General features: G+C 47.3%; 1 protein-coding gene across 5 annotated transcripts in view; it reads right to left on the reverse strand.

Annotated features, from left to right (window-relative positions):
* Positions 1-1,285: 1,285 nt before the first annotated feature.
* DISP3 (dispatched RND transporter family member 3) overlaps positions 1,286-19,818 on the reverse strand; it is an 81,059-nt gene continuing 62,526 nt past the window's right edge. For 4 of the 5 annotated variants that reach the window (XM_083512670.1, XM_083512671.1, XM_083512668.1 and 1 more), the window contains exons 11-21: positions 18,982-19,107; positions 17,355-17,494; positions 15,289-15,470; positions 13,884-14,014; positions 10,482-10,657; positions 8,790-8,916; positions 6,647-6,792; positions 4,734-4,893; positions 3,658-3,771; positions 3,301-3,467; positions 1,286-1,778 (exon numbers count right to left, since the gene is read on the reverse strand). In XM_083512670.1, coding sequence (XP_083368796.1) covers positions 1,416-1,778; positions 3,301-3,467; positions 3,658-3,771; positions 4,734-4,893; positions 6,647-6,792; positions 8,790-8,916; positions 10,482-10,657; positions 13,884-14,014; positions 15,289-15,470; positions 17,355-17,494; positions 18,982-19,107 — 1,832 coding nt within the window. In that variant the 3' untranslated portion in view covers positions 1,286-1,415. The remainder of the gene's footprint in view (positions 1,779-3,300; positions 3,468-3,657; positions 3,772-4,733; positions 4,894-6,646; positions 6,793-8,789; positions 8,917-10,481; positions 10,658-13,883; positions 14,015-15,288; positions 15,471-17,354; positions 17,495-18,981; positions 19,108-19,818) is intronic. The other variant, XM_083512669.1, reaches the window with a different exon arrangement.

A 19,818-nucleotide genomic window follows, 5' to 3' on the forward strand; every position in this document is an offset into this window, starting at 1 on the left:
AATTCCATCAGTTCCAGCGATGACTTGGTCCAACGGTTTGGGCTGATAGGAGTTGGGAGTCCCCAAAATCTGGAGGGTGCTAACTTGGGGAAGGCTGAGCCAAGGCTTCAGATCACCTTCCTTTTGTAACTCTGGCAGGTCAGAGGGGAGAGCTGAACCTTACATTCCTGGCCATCCCTCATCAGCCTCAACATGCCATCAGACTTGAGAGTGGGGAAGTGGTTAGAGTGTCGGACTAAGACCTGGGAGACCTGGGTTCAAGTTCCACTCAGCCATACAACAGAACCATCCTTTTCAAGGCTCTTCCCAAGCCTGGCAAACCCAGATTTGGACTTGATAATCAGATAATGCTGATTATCTGAATACAGTGGTACTTCGGGTTAAGAACTTAATTCATTCTGGAGGTCCATTCTTAACCTGAGGTACCACTTTAGCTAATGGGGCCTCCTGCTGCTGCAGTGCCACCGCCGTACGATTTCTGTTCTCATCCTGAAGCAAAGTTCTTAACCTGTGGTTCTATTTCTGGGAGTCTGTAACCTGAAGCGTCTGTAACCCGAGATACTACTTTATTTGGAGTTGTTATTTTAACCCTTGTACAACTGCACTCATCCTACGTGTCTGTTTCATAGTTTCGCTTTTTGTCCTTTGATTCCCATCTGTTGTTGCAGCTGCTCTCTCTGTTTTATATACAGTCATACCTCGGGTTGAAGACGCTTTGAGTTGAGTGTGTTCGAGCTGCGCTCCGCGGCAACCCAGAAGTAATGGAGCGCCGCTTGCGCATGCGCAGATGCTCAAAATGACATCACGTGAATGCGCAGACGCGGCAAAAAGCGACACACACATGCGCAGACGTGCCATCGCTAGTTACGTTTACCTCTAGATGTGAACAGGGCTCCAGAACGGATCCCGTTCGTATCTAGAGGTACCACTGTACATTATAAAATGAAATTTGTGGTCCCCGCCCCCAACTCCTCGGCTACGAAGCTCGCTGGGTGGCCATGGCCAGTTGCTCCCTCTTGGCCTAATCTACCTACCTACCTCGCAGGGTCATTGTGAGGATTAAATGATGAGGAGGAGAACTGTGTATGCCGCCCTGAGCTTTTTGGAGAAAAGGTGAGGCACAAATAAGCAAACGCCCACCAGCCCTGGCTGTCAGGGAAGCCCTGGCTGGTGCTGATGGGAGTCGAAGTCCTGCAGGGTTGGAGAAATCTGACCCGGGTGCTGCCCACCATCCCTGCACCCTTAACCCACAGTAAGAGCAAGACTCTTGGGGACACAAGAGACATCCCAGAAACGGCAAGTGAGGACTGTAATTGAAAGCATCCCTGGACATCTTCCAGGACTCCTGCAGGAAAATCCAGTTTGGGGGGAGAAGAAGAAACAATATACAAAGAGGCCATTGGGGAAACATGGAACTATAGGACTGTCCCATTGGGCAGGGGGATCTTGAATCCGCTTCTGAGCAGGACCAGGCAAAGGCACAGCCCCACCCCGATGGCCACCAGCACCCCTGCCAGGGCCTTCAGGAAGGAAGTCCGGCTGCGGGTGAAAGAGGGGGGCCCCATGATGCTCAGCAGGGCGGTGCTCACAGTCAGCGTGTACACGATGGAGACCCCCGTGTTGAGGGCCACGATCTTGCCGAACTTGGCAAAGGGGGCGATGATGCAGAAGAAGAGGGGGACGGTGGCCATGACGGTGGTGATGGCGCTGGAAACGATAGCTACGCCCACGTGGCTGACCGCCTCGATCGTCCTCCACTGGCGGCTGGAGTTGGGGTCCTGAAAGGAGGAAACACAAGGGGGCGGGGGGGGGGAGAAGTGTGTTACAAAAGAAGATAAAAGTGTCAACATTGAGCTAAAGCTAAAACAACGGCAGACCAAAGCCAGATTTAAACTTGCTGTCAAACTGCATCGACGACAACGACGACAACAACAACAATTTATTATTTATACCCCACCCATCTGGCTGGGTTTCCCCAGTCACTCTGGGCATCTCCCAACAGAATACTAAAAACACGATAAAACATCAAGTATTAAAAACTTCCCTAAACAGGGCTGCCTTCAGATGTCTTCTAAAAGTCAGATAGTTGTTTGTTTCCTTGACATCTGATGGGAGGGTGTTCCACAGGGCGGGTGCCATTACTGAGAAGGCCCTTTGCCTAGTTCTCTGTAATGTTGCTTCTCGCAGGGAGGGAACCGCCAGAAGGCCCTTGGCGCTGGACCTCAGTGTCCGGGCTGAACAATGGGGGTGGAGACGCTTCTTCAGGTATACTGGTCCGAGGCCGTTTAGGGCTTTAAAGGTAAGCACCAACACTTTGAATTGTGCTCGGAAACATATTGAGAGCCAAGGCAGGTATTTGAGGACCAGTGTTATGTGGTCTCGGCACTGCTCCCAGTCACCACTCTAGTTGCCTCATTCTGTATCAGTTGTAGTTTCTACGTCACCTTCAAAGGTAGCCCCACGTAGAATGCATTGCAGTAGTCCCAGCTAAACATCTGGATAGGTTTGTCCAAACCATAACGCTTTTTGGAGCAGGTACCTACTTGTGTATCAAGGGGCAGGGAGTTCCAAAGTTTAAAACTCCATTTTAAACCTAGCAGTTCGAAAGCACGTCAAAGTGCAAGTAGATAAATAGGTACCGCTCCAGTGGGAAGGTAAACGGTGTTCCCGTGTGCTGCTCTGGTTTGCCAGAAGCGGCTTAGTCATGCTGGCCACATGACCTGGAAGCTGTACGCCGGCTCCCTCGGCCAATAAAGCGAGATGAGCGCCGCAACCCCAGAATTGGCCACGACTGGACCTAATGGTCAGGGGTGCCTTTACCTTTACCTTATACTAATAGCCAAACCTTGAATTTGTCCCAGTAGTGAACCAGGGAAAGAGGGTCTCAATCCTTCAGCATTTTGCACCAACTGCAGCTTCTGGACCAAGTGCGAGGGAAGCCCCACACAGAGCACATTGGAGTACAGTGGTACCTCGGGTTAAGTACTTAATTCGTTCCGAAGCTCTGTACTTAACCTGAAACTGTTCTTAACCTGAAGCACCGCTTTAGCTAATGGGGCCTCCTGCTGCCGCTGCACCGCCGGAGCCCAATTTCTGTTCTTATCCTGAAGCAAAGTTCTTAATCTGAAGCACTATTTCTAGGTTAGCGGAGTGTGTAACCTGAAGCGTATGTAACTTGAAGCGTATGTAACCCGAGGTACCACTGTAATCTATAGTCTTGAGATTTGCACCATTTGTTGTCATCAAGTCAAGAAAAAATATTTATTTATTTATTTATTTAAAAAAGGACAGCTGTCCTACCTCTGCCAGGTGAAGCGGCAGGTTCTCTCCTGCCAGAAGGAAGCCTTCCACAAGATGGACGCAATAGTCCACAGAGGAGCCGACGAGGATGGAGAGGGAGATGGCCTCCACTGCGCCCATTTCCCAGCCGGACAAATACATGATGGTCACTACTAAGCATACGACCCCTGCAGGGAGGACACACACACACACAGAAGTAATGAAATGAAAGTTTACTATGAACATTAAGAAGGTCTAGCTGGAGAGCTGCTGCCAGTCAGAGCAGACAATACTGGGTCAAATGGACATATAGTCCAATCAGGCAGGTTCCCACATTCTCAGGAATCCAAAGTTTCAAAATCACAACTAGGTACCTACCTAAAATGGTGAGCAGCACAGAAAGCAGGAGGAGCACGTGTGTGGTAAAGATTGCAACAGCAGCAACACAAATCACGAGGGACAGGATGAGACCATACAGGGCACTCTGCACACCTGGAAAGGGGGGGGGGAGATTTTATTTATTATGTTTAAAACATGCACACAAACTGTTTGTCCAAACAAGTGCAGGGAGGGCTGTAGCTCATAGAATCATAGAATCATAGAGTTGGAAGAGACCACAAGGGCCATCAAGTCCAACCCCCTGCCAAGCAGGAAACACCATCAGAGCACTCCTGACATATGGTTGTCAAGCCTCTGCTTAAAGACCTCCAAAGAAGGAGACTCCACCACACTCCTTGGCAGCAAATTCCACTGTCGAACAGCTCTTACTGTCAGGAAGTTCTTCCTAATGTTTAGGTGGCAGAGCATCTGCTTAATAATAATAATAGTAATAGTAATAGTAGTAGTAGTAGTAGTAGTAGTAATAATAATAATAATAATAATAATAATAATAATAATAATAATAATAATAATAATATATTATTTATACCCCACCCATCTGGCTGGGTTTCCCCAGCCACTTTGGGCTACTTCCAACAAAGTATTAAAATACAGTGGTCTGTTAAACATTAAAAGCTTCCCTAAACAAGGCTGCCTTCAGATGTCTTCTAAAAGTTTGGTAGTTATTTTTCTCTTTGACATCTGATGGGAGGGCGTTCCACAGGGCGGGCACCACTACTGAGAAGGCCCTCTGCCTGGTTCCCTGTAACTTGGCTTCTCACAGCGAGGGAACTGCCAGAAGGCCCTTGGAGCTGGACCTCAGTGTCCGGGCAGAACGATGGGGTGGAGACGCTCCTTCAGGTATACTGGACCGAGGCCATTTAGGGCTTTAAAGGCCAGCACCAACACTTTGAATTGTGCTCGGAAACGTACTGGGACATGCAAATCACTCTCAATTCACAGTGTCTGCAGCAAATGGATGCTCCCAATTTGCTGCCATTGACCCCATTCACAGCCATCCCTGGTTCTCCAAATGGCTCCTTGAACAGGAGACGGAGGCAAAAAAAGCCACTTACCTATGATCTCCATGAAGATCTGTTTCCAGTGCTCACAGGTCTGGAAGCCCCGGCGTAGAGCTGAGCCTTCGGGGAACTGCTGGAGCTGATCCTGGAGGAAAGTTTCCCACTTGAGATAGTCAGAGTAGGTTTGAAAGGATGACTTCCCTTTGTAGGTAGTCTGAGAGAGACAGAAAGAGGTTCCCACTTCAGTCCTCAGGGTCTGCCTTGTTAGACTCCGAACTGAGATCGATCCAGCAGAAATCAACATTTCAAATGCTGTATTTTTCGCTCTATAGGACGCACCCGACCATAGGACGCACCTTGTTTTAGAGGGGGAGAACAAGAAAAAAAAATCTCCCCCTCTCTGCTCAGCACCCCTTCAGCAAAGCGGCAGGAGAAACGGAGCCCCTTCCATTTCTCCTCCCGCTTCACTGAAGGGGCGCTGTGCAGCTCTCCCTCTCTGCTGAAGCCAGGAGCGTCTTGCTCTCCCGGCTTAAGCAAAAGGAACCCGAAGCCTCCGGAGCGCAGCGGGACCTCCCGCTGCGCTCCGGAGGCTTCAGGCAGCTATCCCTGAAGCCTGGAGAGCGAGAGGGGTTGGTGCACACCGACCCCTCTTGCTCTCCAGGCTTCAGCGAAAGCAACGCGAAGCCTCCGGAGTGCAGAGGGAGCGCTCCCTCTGCGCTTCGGAGGCTTCGCGTTGCTATTGCTGAAGCCAAGGAGCCTGCATTCGCTCCATAGGACGCACATACATTTCCCCTTAATTTATGGAGGGGGAAAAGTGCATCCCATAGAGCGAAAAATACGGTATACTGGACAATATTTTTATAGAAGTCACTGTCCAATGATGCTAAGGACGCCCCGCTGAGGTACATGCTGTGAGCCTGCGATATATTCTTTTTGGTCTGAAGTTGCATCAATTTTGCAACTGTGAACTCCTTCCTAATGGATGCCAGTTTCCTGTGGGGATCTATCTGGACATCTGAAGGGCTTAGATGTTTGGCTTAAGATGCATGCACTATTGGTGACTGTATCTGCAATGATGGTGGAGGGGTTTTTCGTTACTCACATATTTTGTGCTATTCATATAGTCTTCCTTCCTTCCTTTTCTTTGTTCAAGGCACCCATGAGGCACAGAGTGGCTGTGTGCCCTGAAATCTGGTGACTATGTCTCCCTTACCCAATGAGGGCTAGAAACTTGTAGAACTCAAAAGATGAAGCAGTTGGGGATAACTTTCTTAGTGCAGAAAGTATTGATCTGATGTGTAGAGATCTTTCCTATGCTACCTAATTCAAGACGGTTCTGAAAGGTTCCTGATGTTTGGGTTATTTAGAGAGACTGATTACAGCTGGCTTAAACTGATTCTCTTATCTCTTCTGTCAAAGTCATGCTGACTATAAAAGTAAGGCCAGAAGGTTTCCCTTTCTCTTTCTATCTCTCTTCCTTCTTATGTGGTGTTCTGTACATACTTAGTGTTAAGGTTTAGACTTATTATAAGTTATTATAAGTTTAAGTCTGCTGCAACTGGATTTCTTATGGACAGATTCAATCCTGAATGTATTGGATTTCTGACCATTATGCTCATTTGCCTTCTGTAGCAGTAAAGCTCTGCTGGATGAAATACAATTGCCTCTGGTCTATTTGGGGGGGGGGGTCCTGCAACATGTTTAAGTTTTTATTTGGCTAACTATACATTGGAATTCTGCTCTGATTCGATATTGAGTAGAATTGCAATGACAATAACACACACAAAGGACTACACAAAAGAACAGAAGGTTGTCATCAGTGCTTGTCCTGCTCAGAGTAGACCCAACTGAAGTTCACAGACAGGTCCATTTATTTCAAGGAGTCTACTCTGAGTATATAGCTCAGCTGGCTCAAAATCCAAAGCAGCTGCAATGGGGGTGACAGAATTTGGGTGGGGAGTCCTCACCGACTCGAAGGCCATGGAGATCCATAGGACTTTGCCTTCCTTCACCCCCACCGCCCCATGGGAGAGCTGTCCAGGAAGGAGGTTTGGCTCAGGAAGATTCTTGCATTCTGGGTGCAGCATCTGAAGGACAGTGGAGATACTGTATCCTAGAAAGACAGGGGGATAGATAGATGTACGGTTCCTTTTTGTGCAACCCAGAATACATAACCATCATGGTAAGGCTTTTGATGGGTGCTAACCCTGTTTGGCTGTTTTCTAACTTGAACACTGGAGGCAGTAAATACCAGTTCCTGGAAACCGCAGGAGTGGAGAGTTGCTCTTGTGTTCGAATCCTGCTTGTGGGTTTCCCACAGGCATCCGGTTGGCCACTGTGAGAACAGGATGCCGGAACTAGATGGGTCATTGGCCTGATCCTGGCTTGTGGCATGTTAGCAAGGCGTTACTCAGAATTGTGCATGCACTGAGCATTATAAATATCTATCATCTATCTGTCTATCATCTATCTATCTATCTATCTATCTATCTATCTATCTATCTATCTACAGTGGTGCCTCGCAAGACGAAAAGAATCCATTCTGTGATTCTCTTCATCTAGCGGTTTTTTTCGTCTTGCGAAGCAAGCCCATTGAAGGATTAGCGGATTAGCGCTATTAGCGGCTTTTAGAGGCTCTAAGCGGCTTATCTGCTGATCGGATCAGCTGATAAGCGGCTTAGCGGCTTAGAAAAGGGAGGGGGAGGAAAAAAAACCAGCAGGAACTCGCAAGACATTGTCGTCTTGCGAAGCAAGCCCATAGGAGATTCGTTTTGCAAAGCACCTCCAAAACGGAAAACTCTTTCGTCTAGCGAGTTTTCCGTCTTGTGAGGCATTCGTCTTGCGGGGCACCACTGTACCTAGGAATAAACATTTGGAAATAAAAATGATATGTATGTGTTAGGTTTCCAAGGGGTTGCTCGAGAGCAAGCAGGCAAATGCCTCCCTGCTCGGCTGTGAAGCCTTGCTTTTGATGCCAAAATAAACTTTATCTGTCCAGAGCGCCACTCTCCCGTGGCTGGCTCATTCACTGGCAGAATCCATGAGTGGGTGGTCCTTAAACATTCCCCAGCAGAATAGTTTCTTGACACCCAGTCTGCGCCTTCCCTCTCGGCGCGGAAGCTAACTGCGCAAGGAGGGCGTGGGTAACGGATGACCTCTCTCCTCCCTGCTTTGCCCAGGCAAGGTGTCCTGGCACCGCCTCGCCTCCTCCGAGCCCTGAAGCTCCTCTCCACTGGAGGCGTGGTTACTCTCCTCCGCTGAGGAGGTTGCTGCTTCCCACGATCTTTGGGGGCTCTCTGTAATCCACATGGCTTTTCCCCTCTCCCCCCTGAGCCGATGGCAGTTCCCTGCTGACAGTATGCATTATTATTTTCTTTGAAATTCACCGATTTTACAATGGATGTCACAAGCAATTGGGCAAACGATCATAGAATTGCAGAATTGGAAGAGACCACAAGGGTCTAAGAGACGCGGGTGGCGCTGTGGGTTAAACCACAGAGCCTAGGACTTGCTGATCAGAAGGTCGGCAGTTCAAATCCCTGCGACGGGGTGAGCTCCTGTTGCTCAGTCCCTGCTCCTGCCAACCTAGCAGTTCAAAAGGACGTCAAAGTGCAAGTAGATAAATAGGTACCGCTCCAGCAGGAAGGTAAACGGTGTTTCTGTATGCTGCTCTGGTTCGCCAGAAGTGGCTTAGTCATGTTGGCCACATGACCCGGAAGCTGTACACCGGCTCCCTCGGTCTATAGAGCGAGATGAGTGCCGCAACCCCAGAGTCTGCCACGACTGGACCTAACGGTCAGGGGTCCCTTTACCTTTACTTTACAAGGGTCTAAATTTAGTCCAACCCCCTGAAACGCATAAATCCTTTTGTTCAACATGGGGATCAAACCCACAACCCTGAGTTTAAGAGTTTCCTGCTCTACCGACTGAGCTATCCTCACTTGAGACTACCGAGAAGGACAGAAGCATAGGCAAGGTAACCGGACCCTGGACCCCAGTAGTTTCCACTGGCTCCCTCCCCTTTCCTGTTGGTCCTGCATACCTCTGTGATAACAAAGACCCCCCTACTCCAAATGGTGGGCTACAACACTGGAAGAGGAGTCGACATACCTGAGGGCAGGCACTGGGCTCCTCCCGGCTTGACCAGCTCCACGTTGCCGGCAATAGCTTTGCAGATCCTGCACAGGTTGCCAATCTCTTTGAAGAGGTCGAAGCCGTCATCATAGATGACGCTGCCCTTTCACAAGGAGACACAAACAGAAAGAGACAAACACATGAGGCAACGGGATCAAGTCGGGAAAACAGAGACGCTGCTGGAAAGGGTACCCCGGGGTGTGTGTGTCATCCAGACTGACCCTCAGCCCTGTACGGGATCTGCAGTGCAGGAAATGGTACGATGGCAGCATCCCATGCAAAATGGCTGGTGAGCTCAGGGGCAGAGAATCTGGTTTTTTTGACAAAGTAATAACCATAAATAAATAAGAATCAAAATGTGCACCCCACCACCGAGACCATTCCATTCCAACCTCCCAAAATTTCAACACCTCTTGCGTTGGTTGGACCCCTTTCTGTTTTAGCAGTACAAATTCTACAAATACCTTCCACATCTCCTGGAAATCATTTCTCCAGCATATTCCTTGTCTTACATTAATGGCACATGTTAATTTATCATTAACAGCTATATCCCACACCTCTTTATACCACCCTTCCAATTTATATTCTGCTTGCCCCTTCCACTTCCTGGCTATCATAATTCGTGCAGCCATCAATAAATTTGCGAGCAAGTCCTTCCTAGCCTGCGAATCTTCCACCCCATCGTAAATTGATAATAATGCTACCCTCTAGACTTTCGGTCAGTTTTAACCCAGTGATTTCTGTTAGGTCCTTAAACACCCTTTGCCCCCAAAATATTGTACATATTTACACCTCCACCACATGTGAACGTAATTCCCTGTTTCCCGGCACCCCCTCCAACATAACACCGAATATTCCTTGTTTATTTGACTGGAGCTAACAGCACCTCCAATAATTTTCTTTTATTCTTATAAACATTTTCAGCGTATGTTTCTCCCGTATTTCCCCTCAGCTTTGATCTGTTTGCCCTGTTGTCTCCTTTTCCCACATCTCTTTTAACTGATCTTCTTGATCATCTGTTTCTAGTATTATTGCTATGTACTGAGTTGAATAGGATCCAAAATGCAGCAGTCTGATTGGTCCTAGAACAATAGGATTCAGAATGCAGCAGTCTGATTGGTCCTAGAACAATGGGGCAGTATAATTGGTCTGCAGAAGCCACCCAATCCAGCTCCAGATGGAAGTGAATCCACAACCTGATTGGCCTACAGGAGAATCCTGGAATTAGCCAATCACGTGCAGCCCATTGTGTAAATAATGTATATAAAGCAGATACTTTGGGAAAACTTTCATTCCTCCTCACCACTATGAGCTGAATAAAGAGCATGAAATCCACTCTAGACTCTGAGTATATTTCAATTATTTTAGAAATTTCACTGGTTTCCCCTTTTATAACTGTATTTTCTTCTTTAAGAGTATCTGTTTTGCATGCAGCAGTTCCCAGTTTCCATCCCCTGCGGCGTCGCCAGGCAGCTTCAGAAGCTCTGCAGGGATATTGGACTGCGATTCCCACCATCCCTCGCTGCCCTGGTTCATCTTCTTCTCTGCATTTGCAACCCACTTGTTCTAGCCTGGTCCCTTGTAGCAGCAGACAACTAATCTAGGGAGATCAGAAAGGGTCTTGCATCCCTCCAAACCCTCCCAACCTGAGCAAGAAGGCAGGTGTACCATGTCTCCGATGACGTGGTTGTCCATGCGCCGGGAGCGGTTCACCCCTAGGATCCCGAACACCACAAAGACCATGGCTCCCGTGTCCACTAGGGGGCGCACCGCCGGTTTCCCGCAGCTAGCGTTCCCGCAAGGGTTGAATCCAGAAGTGACGGACAACTTGACTTTAGGGGAGGCTGGAGGAGAAGATGTATAGGAGAAAGGATATGATTAGGATCTTGTTGAGGATCGTTTGCTTTGTTTAAACTTAAGAACTTATGAAGAGCCAGGTAGCTGGGCCAGACCAAAGACCCATCTGGTCTATCATCATCATCATCATCATTTATTATTTATGCCCTGCCCATGTGGCTGGGTTTCCCCAGCTACTCTGGGCAGCTCCCAACAGAATATTAAAAACATGATAAAATATCAAACATTAAAAACTTCCCTAAACAGGGTTGCCTTCAGAAGTTTTCTAAAAGTCAGAGAGTTGTTTATTTCTATCTGATGGGACGGTGTTCCACAGGGCGGGTGCCACTACCGAGAAGGCCCTCTGCCTGGTTCCCTGTAACTTCACTTCTCACAGTGAGGGAACCGCCAGAAGGCCCTCGGAGCTGGACCTCAGTGTCTGGGTTGAATGATGGGGGTGGAGACGCTCCTTCAGGTATACTGGTCTTGGCAGCCAGTCCCAGTCACCAGTCTAGTTGCCGCATTCCGGATTAGTTGCAATTTCTGGGTAACCTTCAAAGGTAGCCTCATGTAGCCTGTTCTCAGTGGCCAACCAGATGCCTGTTTGCAGGATCCAAGCACAAGAACCCTCCCCTCTCCTGCAGTTTCCAGCAACTAATACAGTGGTACCTTGGTTTACGAACCTAATCCGTTCTGGAAGTCCGTTCTTAAACCAAAGTGTTCTTAAACCAAGGCATGCTTTCCCATAGTAGCGGGGGAGTCAATTTACAAATGGAACACACTCAACGATTTCCAGTGTCTGTGTCTGCACAGATGCAATTTCTGGCACCATGGAAGCAAGTCCCTGTGCAACGCTGTGCCGGTATAGCACAGCGCGTGGGGACTCACCAAGCAGGCAGCTCGGTTCGGGTGCAGTTTGTGGGCCAGTTAAATGACCCCTGTGGGCCGCTTGTGGCCCATGGGCCTTAGATTGCCTACCCCTGTTATATACCAACTAAGTTTGTTCTGGTATAAGCTTTCGTGTGCATCTGAAGAAGTGTGCATGCACACAAAAGCTTATACCAGAACAAACTTACTTGGTCTATAAGGTGCTAATAAACGGAGCTGTTTTTAAACCAAGGTACCACTGTATTCAGAAGCATTTCCTGCCTCCGACAGTGGACAGCCGTCAGGATTCAAAGCCAATGACAGCTTCACTGCAAGGGCTATTTGTCCTGAGTCGAATGAAAACAAACGCTTTATCTGTCTCTCTTTCCAGGATGCAGTTTCTCCACCATCCTTCGAAGGCTGCACAACAGAGATAAGTAGAACTGGTGGTGGTGGAAATCTCAGGCTCCATCCTGGCAGGTGTGTTGCTACTGCCAGGGGTTCTCTCACGGAGGGTAGCCAGCGGAAAGCCCCTCAATATGCAGAAGCAGGGTTTTGCTGGGTGCAACGTTTTGAGGCTCCCCTGAGGGGCCCGATCCTCAGCTCCCTCACTTGCAACAGCATGGATCTGATGCAGCAAAAAAAGGAAACAAAATATGCCTTCCAACGTCTTCCTGAGGTAGGAGTCAGCAAGACTTTGGATGTGCCAGTGAATCTGAGACTCCACCAATCCCTTGTTAGGTTTGCCCTGGAAGCAAGTGAATCTGCAGGGCCCATTTTAAAAACATCCAGAGCAGCAGCGACATGAAGCAGATCCCACGGGAGGGAATTCCACCAGCCTGGGGGCCACCCCCAAAAAGGCCAGTCTGGTATCTATCAGTCTGATGCTTTTGCAAAACATGATGGGAGGAAAAGGGTACAGCTCCCGGGACCAATCTTAAGGTCTACACAGGTTTACAGGAACATAGGTGTTCCTTCGGATAACCAAGTCCCAAACCACTTAGCGCTTTCAAAAGGTCAGGAGAAACACTTTGAAATGTGGCCTTTGCAACCGTGAGATTGGGCTTCAGAAAAATAACCAGGCTAAAGACCTCTGGTGAGGTCTTTAAAAAAGAGAGAGAGTTCTGTTTCATTTCTGAGTCAATCCAATGTGGCTTGGCACATTTTTTATTTATGATTTTCAGTTGTATACATTTCAATAATTTCCCAATCATTTTAACATTTCAGAACTTGACTTCCTTCCCCCTCTTTCTGCGGTTCCTTAAATTTATTTTTAATATTTTCCGCCTATCCAAATTAACTTAATTTACTCATTTAACCCCCTGCTTTAAATATATACTCTTATGAAACTGCAGGTTATTGCGATAATCTAATGTGGCTCGACTCTGACAACAAATTGAGGCTGTGTCAATTGCACAAAGGTGATTTAAGGCATTTGCTGAATTGCCCTTGATGGATCATGGTCCTGCTACTCCTTGCCTGCTCAGGATGGGAAGCAGGAGTCAGGAAAGAGGGAAGGGGAGGTTTTGTAGCTGGTTGATAAGCCAGAGGTGTGACCAAGAAACACGCTGATGCTTTGAGGGAACTGATGCTACCAGTGTAGATGGCATTAAGATAGGATTAAGTAAATCTATAGGAGGAGGAGACTATTTTACACATCACTTGGGAAGACAGACGAACTACTAGAATTGGAAGAAGCAAAGATCCCCAGTGTTGAAGCGATGATTCTTCAACATCCACTTTGTTGGACTGGTTATGTTGTGCGCATGCCTGGTTATCGTCTTCCAAAGCAACTGCTCTATTCCGAACTTTAAAATGGAAAGCGTAATGCTGGTGGTCAACAAAAGAGGTTTAAAGACTCTCTCAAGGCAAATCTAAAATGTGGTATAAACACGGACAACTGGGAAACACTTGCCTGTGAGCGCTCTAATTGGAGAACAGCCTTTACCCAAAGTGTCATGGACTTTGAAGACACTCAAACTCAGGACGCAAGGGAGAAACGTGCTAAGAGGAAGGCACGCTTGGCAAATCCTCACCGTGATCAACTCCTGCCCAGAAACCTATGTCCCCACTGTAGAAGGACATGTGGCTCCAGAATTGGCCTCCACAGTCACTTACGGACTCACTGTTAAGACCGTGTTCATGGAAGACAATCTTACTTGGCTACGAGGGATCGCCAAAGAAGGAAGAAGAAGAAGAAGCTCTGCCTCCAGGGTCAGAGGGGAGAGGGCTCATGTGCTTGTATTCTGCTTGCAGCTTTCCCACAGACATCTCAGAAAATGCTAGACTAGATGACCCACTGACCTGCTCCAATGGGGCTTTTTCTGACGTTCTTATCGAAGCCACACAAATCCCACTTCATCTCACCTTTCTCGCTTGGCACGTACAAGAAGCCTTTGTTTGGTCCATCGGGACTGGAGCTAAGGAGGCAGCCAGGTGGAGCCATGCAGACTCGGCCGTGGTAAGGGGGCTTGTGGGACTGGGCAAAGTAGAGCTTCCTAGAAGAAGGAAAGAGAGTAATGAAGCTGGACAATCAATACGAGCGCTACAGAACATCACACTCATCCCTTGGGGATTCAGGGACGTGCCAGAACAGTTTCAATGTCTGGATCTCCTCCTCCCAGAGAGGTGACCCAGATTTTGCAGCTTTGACAGCAGAGGCCAACAGGTAAATCGTCTGCCAATAGGACAACAAAGGATGGTGAATGTTCTGACTTGTCAATATTTTGCCACTCATATTTTGCCACTTTTCTATGGGATTCTATGGGATTATACAGTGGTACCCTGGATCTCAAATGCATTGGAAGTCAAACAACTTGGAACCCAAACACTGCAAACCCGGAAGTAAGTGTTCCGGTTTGCGAACATTTTCCGGAAGCCGAACGTGCTCCATTTTGAGTGATACGCTTCAGATTTGAGTGGCACACTTCCGTTTTGAGTGTTACACTGAGGTCTGTCTGTTTTTGCAGTATACACTTCCAGGTTGGCCATGTTCGTATCCTGAAGAAACGCAACCGGAGACTGACGTAACAAGAGGTACAACTGTGTTGCAGCTGTTGTATAAGGGATTATTATTTTGATTGGAAAGCAATTTAAATTAATAAGATTTTGGAACGCAGAAATAAAGAAAAGCATCAAACCATCAATTCTAGCACACGGGGTTGGCGGCACCTAAATCATATAATTCGGTATTTGGGTGACTGGTATTAGCAGTGCTCTTTTTCTAAAATAATGTTTAGGGGTACTCTCGTTTTGACTCAAGAAAATCACCACGTTATAGTTCAAACAGGGAAAAATAAACACAGTAAATGGACAAAAGTACAAAGATTCACAAAATGTTAAAGGGTATCCGTCCCCCTGCGTCCCCCCCCCAGAAAAAAAGCACTGGGTATTAGTAGTTATATCATAATTTGGTATTGTTATAATGAGGTTATTATTGGATTGTAATTGAAAAATTAATAAAAAATAGGGGTCAGCAAACTTTTCCAGCAGAGGGCTGGTCCACTGTCCCTCAGACCTTGTAGGGGGGGCCAGACTATATTTTGGGAAAAAAATATGAATGAATTCCTATGCCCCACAAATAACCCAGAGATGCATTTTAAATAAAAGGGCACATTCTACTCATGTAAAAACACTGATTCCTGGACCGTCCACAGGCTGGATTTAGATTGGGCTGTATCTGGCCCCCGGGCCTTAGTTTGTCTACCCATGAACTAGATGGCCCTCCTGGTCTGTTCTAACCCATGTCAGAGTTTAGTCACCGGGCTTTTACCTCGTGCGTTGCTGTTCCTTTGCAGCCACGTAGAAACTGAAGTCGAATTTCCACCCTCTCTTGGCGTCGCACGACAAGGTGGTCACCATCCACTTCTTGGGGCCCGTCTGTTGGACATGCCCTACTGTGGACATACAAGCGGTCAGCCTCTTGGTGAAGTTACCGTAAGGAACTCTATACACCTAAGCAATGGATTAATGAAAACAGAAGACTTCACTAACACATGTCTCGGAGCCGAGGAAAATGGGACGTAAAAAAAAAGAAGAGAGAGATATTAGCATCGCACACTTTTCCCTGCATGAAGTGGCAACTAGATGATAATAATAAATTTTATTTATACCCTGCCCTCCCCAGCCAGAGCCGGGCTCAGGGCGGCTAACACCATTAAAATTACAGTAAAAACATAGTACTACTACTACTACTACTACTACTACTACTAATAATAATAATAAAACCAATTTAAAATACAGGTTAAAATGCAATTTAAAATACAGCCTCATTTTAGAAGTAGCCCATAGATCGAAACCATAAGGGGAGGGAAACATAAGGGTCAGACTGAGTCCAAACCAAAGGCCAGGCAGAACAGCTCCGTCTTGCAGGCCCTGCGGAAAGACGTTAAGTCCCACAGAGCCCTGATCTCTTGTGACAGAGTGCTCCACCAAGTCGGGGCCAGTACTGAAAAGGCCCTGGCCCTAGTTGAGACCAATCTAACCACCTTGCGACTTGGGACCTCCAAAGTGTTGTCATTTGTGGACCTTAAGGTCCTCTGCGGGGCATACCAGGAGATAAAGGTTTTCAGGCTTGCTGTGTACACACCCCCACCCCCACACCAGATTGTGTGCTAAAACTATTGCACAAGCCCAGCTCCCTCTAACCAGTAACCAATGGATGCAAATGGCAAGGACTAGACATTAGGAATGACTTTCGGATGGCAAGACTCCCTTTCCTTTTAAACAGAGGCTGGTTGGGCCATCTGTTGGGGATTCTTTTGCGGAGATTCCTGCATGACAGGGGGTTGGGCTAGATGACCCTCTGGGTCCCTTCCAACTCTAATAATAATAATAATAATAATAATAATAATAATAATAATAATACCCCACCCATCTGGCTGGGTTTCCCCAGCCACTCTGGGCAGCTCCCAACAGAATATTAAATAGTAAATAAATAAATAAAAACATTAAAAACTTCCCTAAACAGGGAAAAATTTCCTGCAAATTCCATAAGATAGCAGTGGGTGGGGCCAAATGTAGTTTAGTGACGTCGGGAGGGACAAACGTTCCCCTCTCCTGCCCTAAACAGGGAACCTTATAATAAATAATACATATTTTATTTTTTTATACCCTGCCCTTCCCGGTCTCAGGGTGGCTAACAACAAATTTAAAACACTTAATTGATGCAACAAAAAGCAGCATAAAATACAGTATAAAATGTGAATAACAATAAATTCAGAATTCAAAAATCAATTTAGGGGGGAAATCCATCCAATAAACATTAGATGATCATCAGGGCTAGCTGGCTAAATTAGTCCTGTTTGGGCCAGCGAGGAGACCAGGGGAGAATTAGCTGTGGGATCCCAGAGTGGGTAATCTTTATAAAAAGGGGAGGGGGAGGAAAAGGAAGGGGAATAAAAGATCAGGCTAAGGTCAAATTGAAAGCCCGGCGGAATAGCTCTGTCTTACAGGCCGTGTGGAAGGAAGTTAAATCCTCCAGGGCCCTGGTCTCATGGGACAGAGCATTCCACCAGGTCGGAGCCATCACTGAGAAGGCTCTGGCCCTGGTGGATAATACTTCCTTAGGGCCCGGGACCTCTAAACGATGATTATTCATGGACCTTAAGGTCCTCTGCGGGGCATACCAGGAGAGTGCTATCAGACAAGTACTAATAATATACAAATAAAACCAGTCTCACATCTTGGAACAGGACTCCGGGGGGGGGGGGGAATCCCATGCGTTTACCCCAGAGGCGTTACCCATATCTCGGCCTTCCCTGCCCTGCATGGAGCTGCATTAATGAGAGCATTGGGTTTCAGCCACACAGGTAATTGATAGGTGCTCTGGAAACTCACCAGGAAAGAGGGGATGTCCCCATCTCCTGCTGACACCATCTGCCATGGCGCTGGGACGGTGGCATTGAGAGAGAATCTGTAGACCACTGGCCGCCCTTTGCCTTTGGATTTGAAGATGTAGACTGTTCCCTGGGGGTCTGCTGCAGAACATGGTACAGTCAGCCTGAGGGAGCCCTGAAAAACCCACCCACCAGCCAGACTTCACCCTCAACATCACCACAAACAATTGGGCTAGAGGACCCTTCCAGACCTTCCCAGACTTGCGTTCCATGTGTGGACTAAGAGAAAACCATTGTTTCTGGGGGGTTAAATGCAAAGGTAAAGGGACCCCTGACCATTAGGTCCAGTCGTGACCGACTCTGGGGTTGCAGCACTCATCTCGCTTTATTGGCTGAGGGAGCTGGCATACAGCTTCCCGGTCATGTGGGCAGCATGACTAAGCCGCTTCTGGCGAACCAGAGCAGTGCACAGAAACGCCGTTTACCTTCCCGCTGGAACAGTACCTATTTATCTACTTGCACTTTGACATGCTTTCAAACTGCTAGGTGGGCAGGAGCAGGGCCTGAGCAACGGGAGCTCACCCCGTCGTGGGGATTCGAACCGCCAACCTTCTGATCGGCAAGTCCTAGGCTCTGTGGTTTAACCCACAGCGCCACCCGCACCCCTTTGTTGGGGGGTTAAAGGTTCTCTAAAGGCAGCATATTCACAGAAGAGGCTGGCTTCCGCCCCTCTGTATGAGTCACTGCTATTGATCACATTCTGCAACTGGGTGGGGTGGATTGTCAAATCTGTTCCTTTTCCATGTGGAATATCCTAGCCATGAATCCAAAGCACATTTAAGTCACATGGCTTCCCCACCACCACCCCCAAGAATCCTAGGAACTGTATTTTGTTAAGTGGCAGCTCTGTGAGGGGTCAACTATAGCTCCCATCAGTCTTTGGAGGAAGCATCATGCTTTAAATGTATGTGTGGGTGTGACCGGCGATAGAATGGTTCAAATCATTCCATATGCAGAGGTGTGACACCGGCAAGAGGAAGAGGCTGCCTGTCTCATCTCTGTATGAGTATTTGTTCTGAGCTTGCCTTCACCCAAGCCTAAATCAGTCACCCATGCAGAAAAATAGAAGGCTTATACAGCCTTCACAAACCTGGTGTCTTCCATATGTTTTGGACTACAAGTCCTTATCAGCCCCAACCAGAGGTACGAAAAGACTACAGTGGTACCTTGGGTTACAGACGCTTCAGGTTACAGACACTTCAGGTTACAGACTCCGCAAACCCAGAAATAGTACCTCGGGTTAAGAACTTTGCTTCAGGATAAGAACAAAAATCGTGCTCTGGCAGTGCGGCGGCAGTGGGAGGCCCCAGTTTCAGGTTAAGAACAGACCTCCGGAACGAATGAAGTACTTAACCCGAAGTACCACTATATTACATTTCTCAATCCAAGATGTACCCAGCAAGAGAACAACCTGAGATAAAGAAATGGTGTCTATGTTTGCATATTTTTCCTCTTCCCTCCTCCCCTCTCTTTCCTTTTGTGTGGTGACTTTTAGATTGCCCTGTTTCTATCAATCTTATGTGAGATGCTTTGGGCACTTTTGCGGCTGAAGAGCAGGGTTAACTCACCTTGTACCATTCCATCCCCTGCAGTGCTTCCTCGGCTACCCCACACAATTCCAGATCCCCGCTTCTTCTTCTCCAGAGAGGTGCGGATGTTATTCTGCAAATTACGGGGTTTTTCCTGAAACAAGCCTGTCACACAACGTTAGTCAGGGACAAAAGGATCTCCAGCATCAAGAGGAGGACAGCTAGGCTGGCCAGCCCCCCACCATCTTGGACTCTTACCCCAATCCCACCTGGAAGTCACAGGGATCAAACCTGGGGCCATTTGCATGTGTACCTTGTACTCTGCCATTGAGCGACAGCCCTCCCCTTAAGACACAGGAACATCCGAAGCTGCCCTATACAAAGTGAGTCCACTGGCCCTTCAGTATTGTCTACTCTGACTGGCAGCGATTCTTTGGGGCTTCAGACAGGGAGCCTTATCCCAATTCTGGAGACACTGGGCTTTAAACTTCTGCATGCAGAGCAGATGTTCTAACCACTGAGCTATTTATTATTATTAATTATTATTATTATTATTATTATTATTATTATTATTATTATTATTATTTTGTATACCGCCTTTCTATCTTACAATACACAAGGTGGTTTACAAGCTGAAGAAACAAAAAATGTACATCTGATAACAATCTACTGCAATACAAAAATGTGATAGTAAAACATAACTTTAAAATAGATAGCCTACATCAAAAAACCTAAACATTCAACAATCATTAGAATAGTATAAAATAATATCAACATATAAAAGTTAAACAGAAATCCACTCAACAGTTACAATAATATCTAAACTGTAATCAATCAAACGGCAAGCCACAGTACATAAGACAATACAATACACAT

This window comes from Podarcis liolepis (assembly GCF_965112155.1).
Source record: "Podarcis liolepis genome assembly, chromosome: 7".
NCBI classification, from domain to species: Eukaryota; Metazoa; Chordata; class Lepidosauria; order Squamata; family Lacertidae; genus Podarcis; species Podarcis liolepis.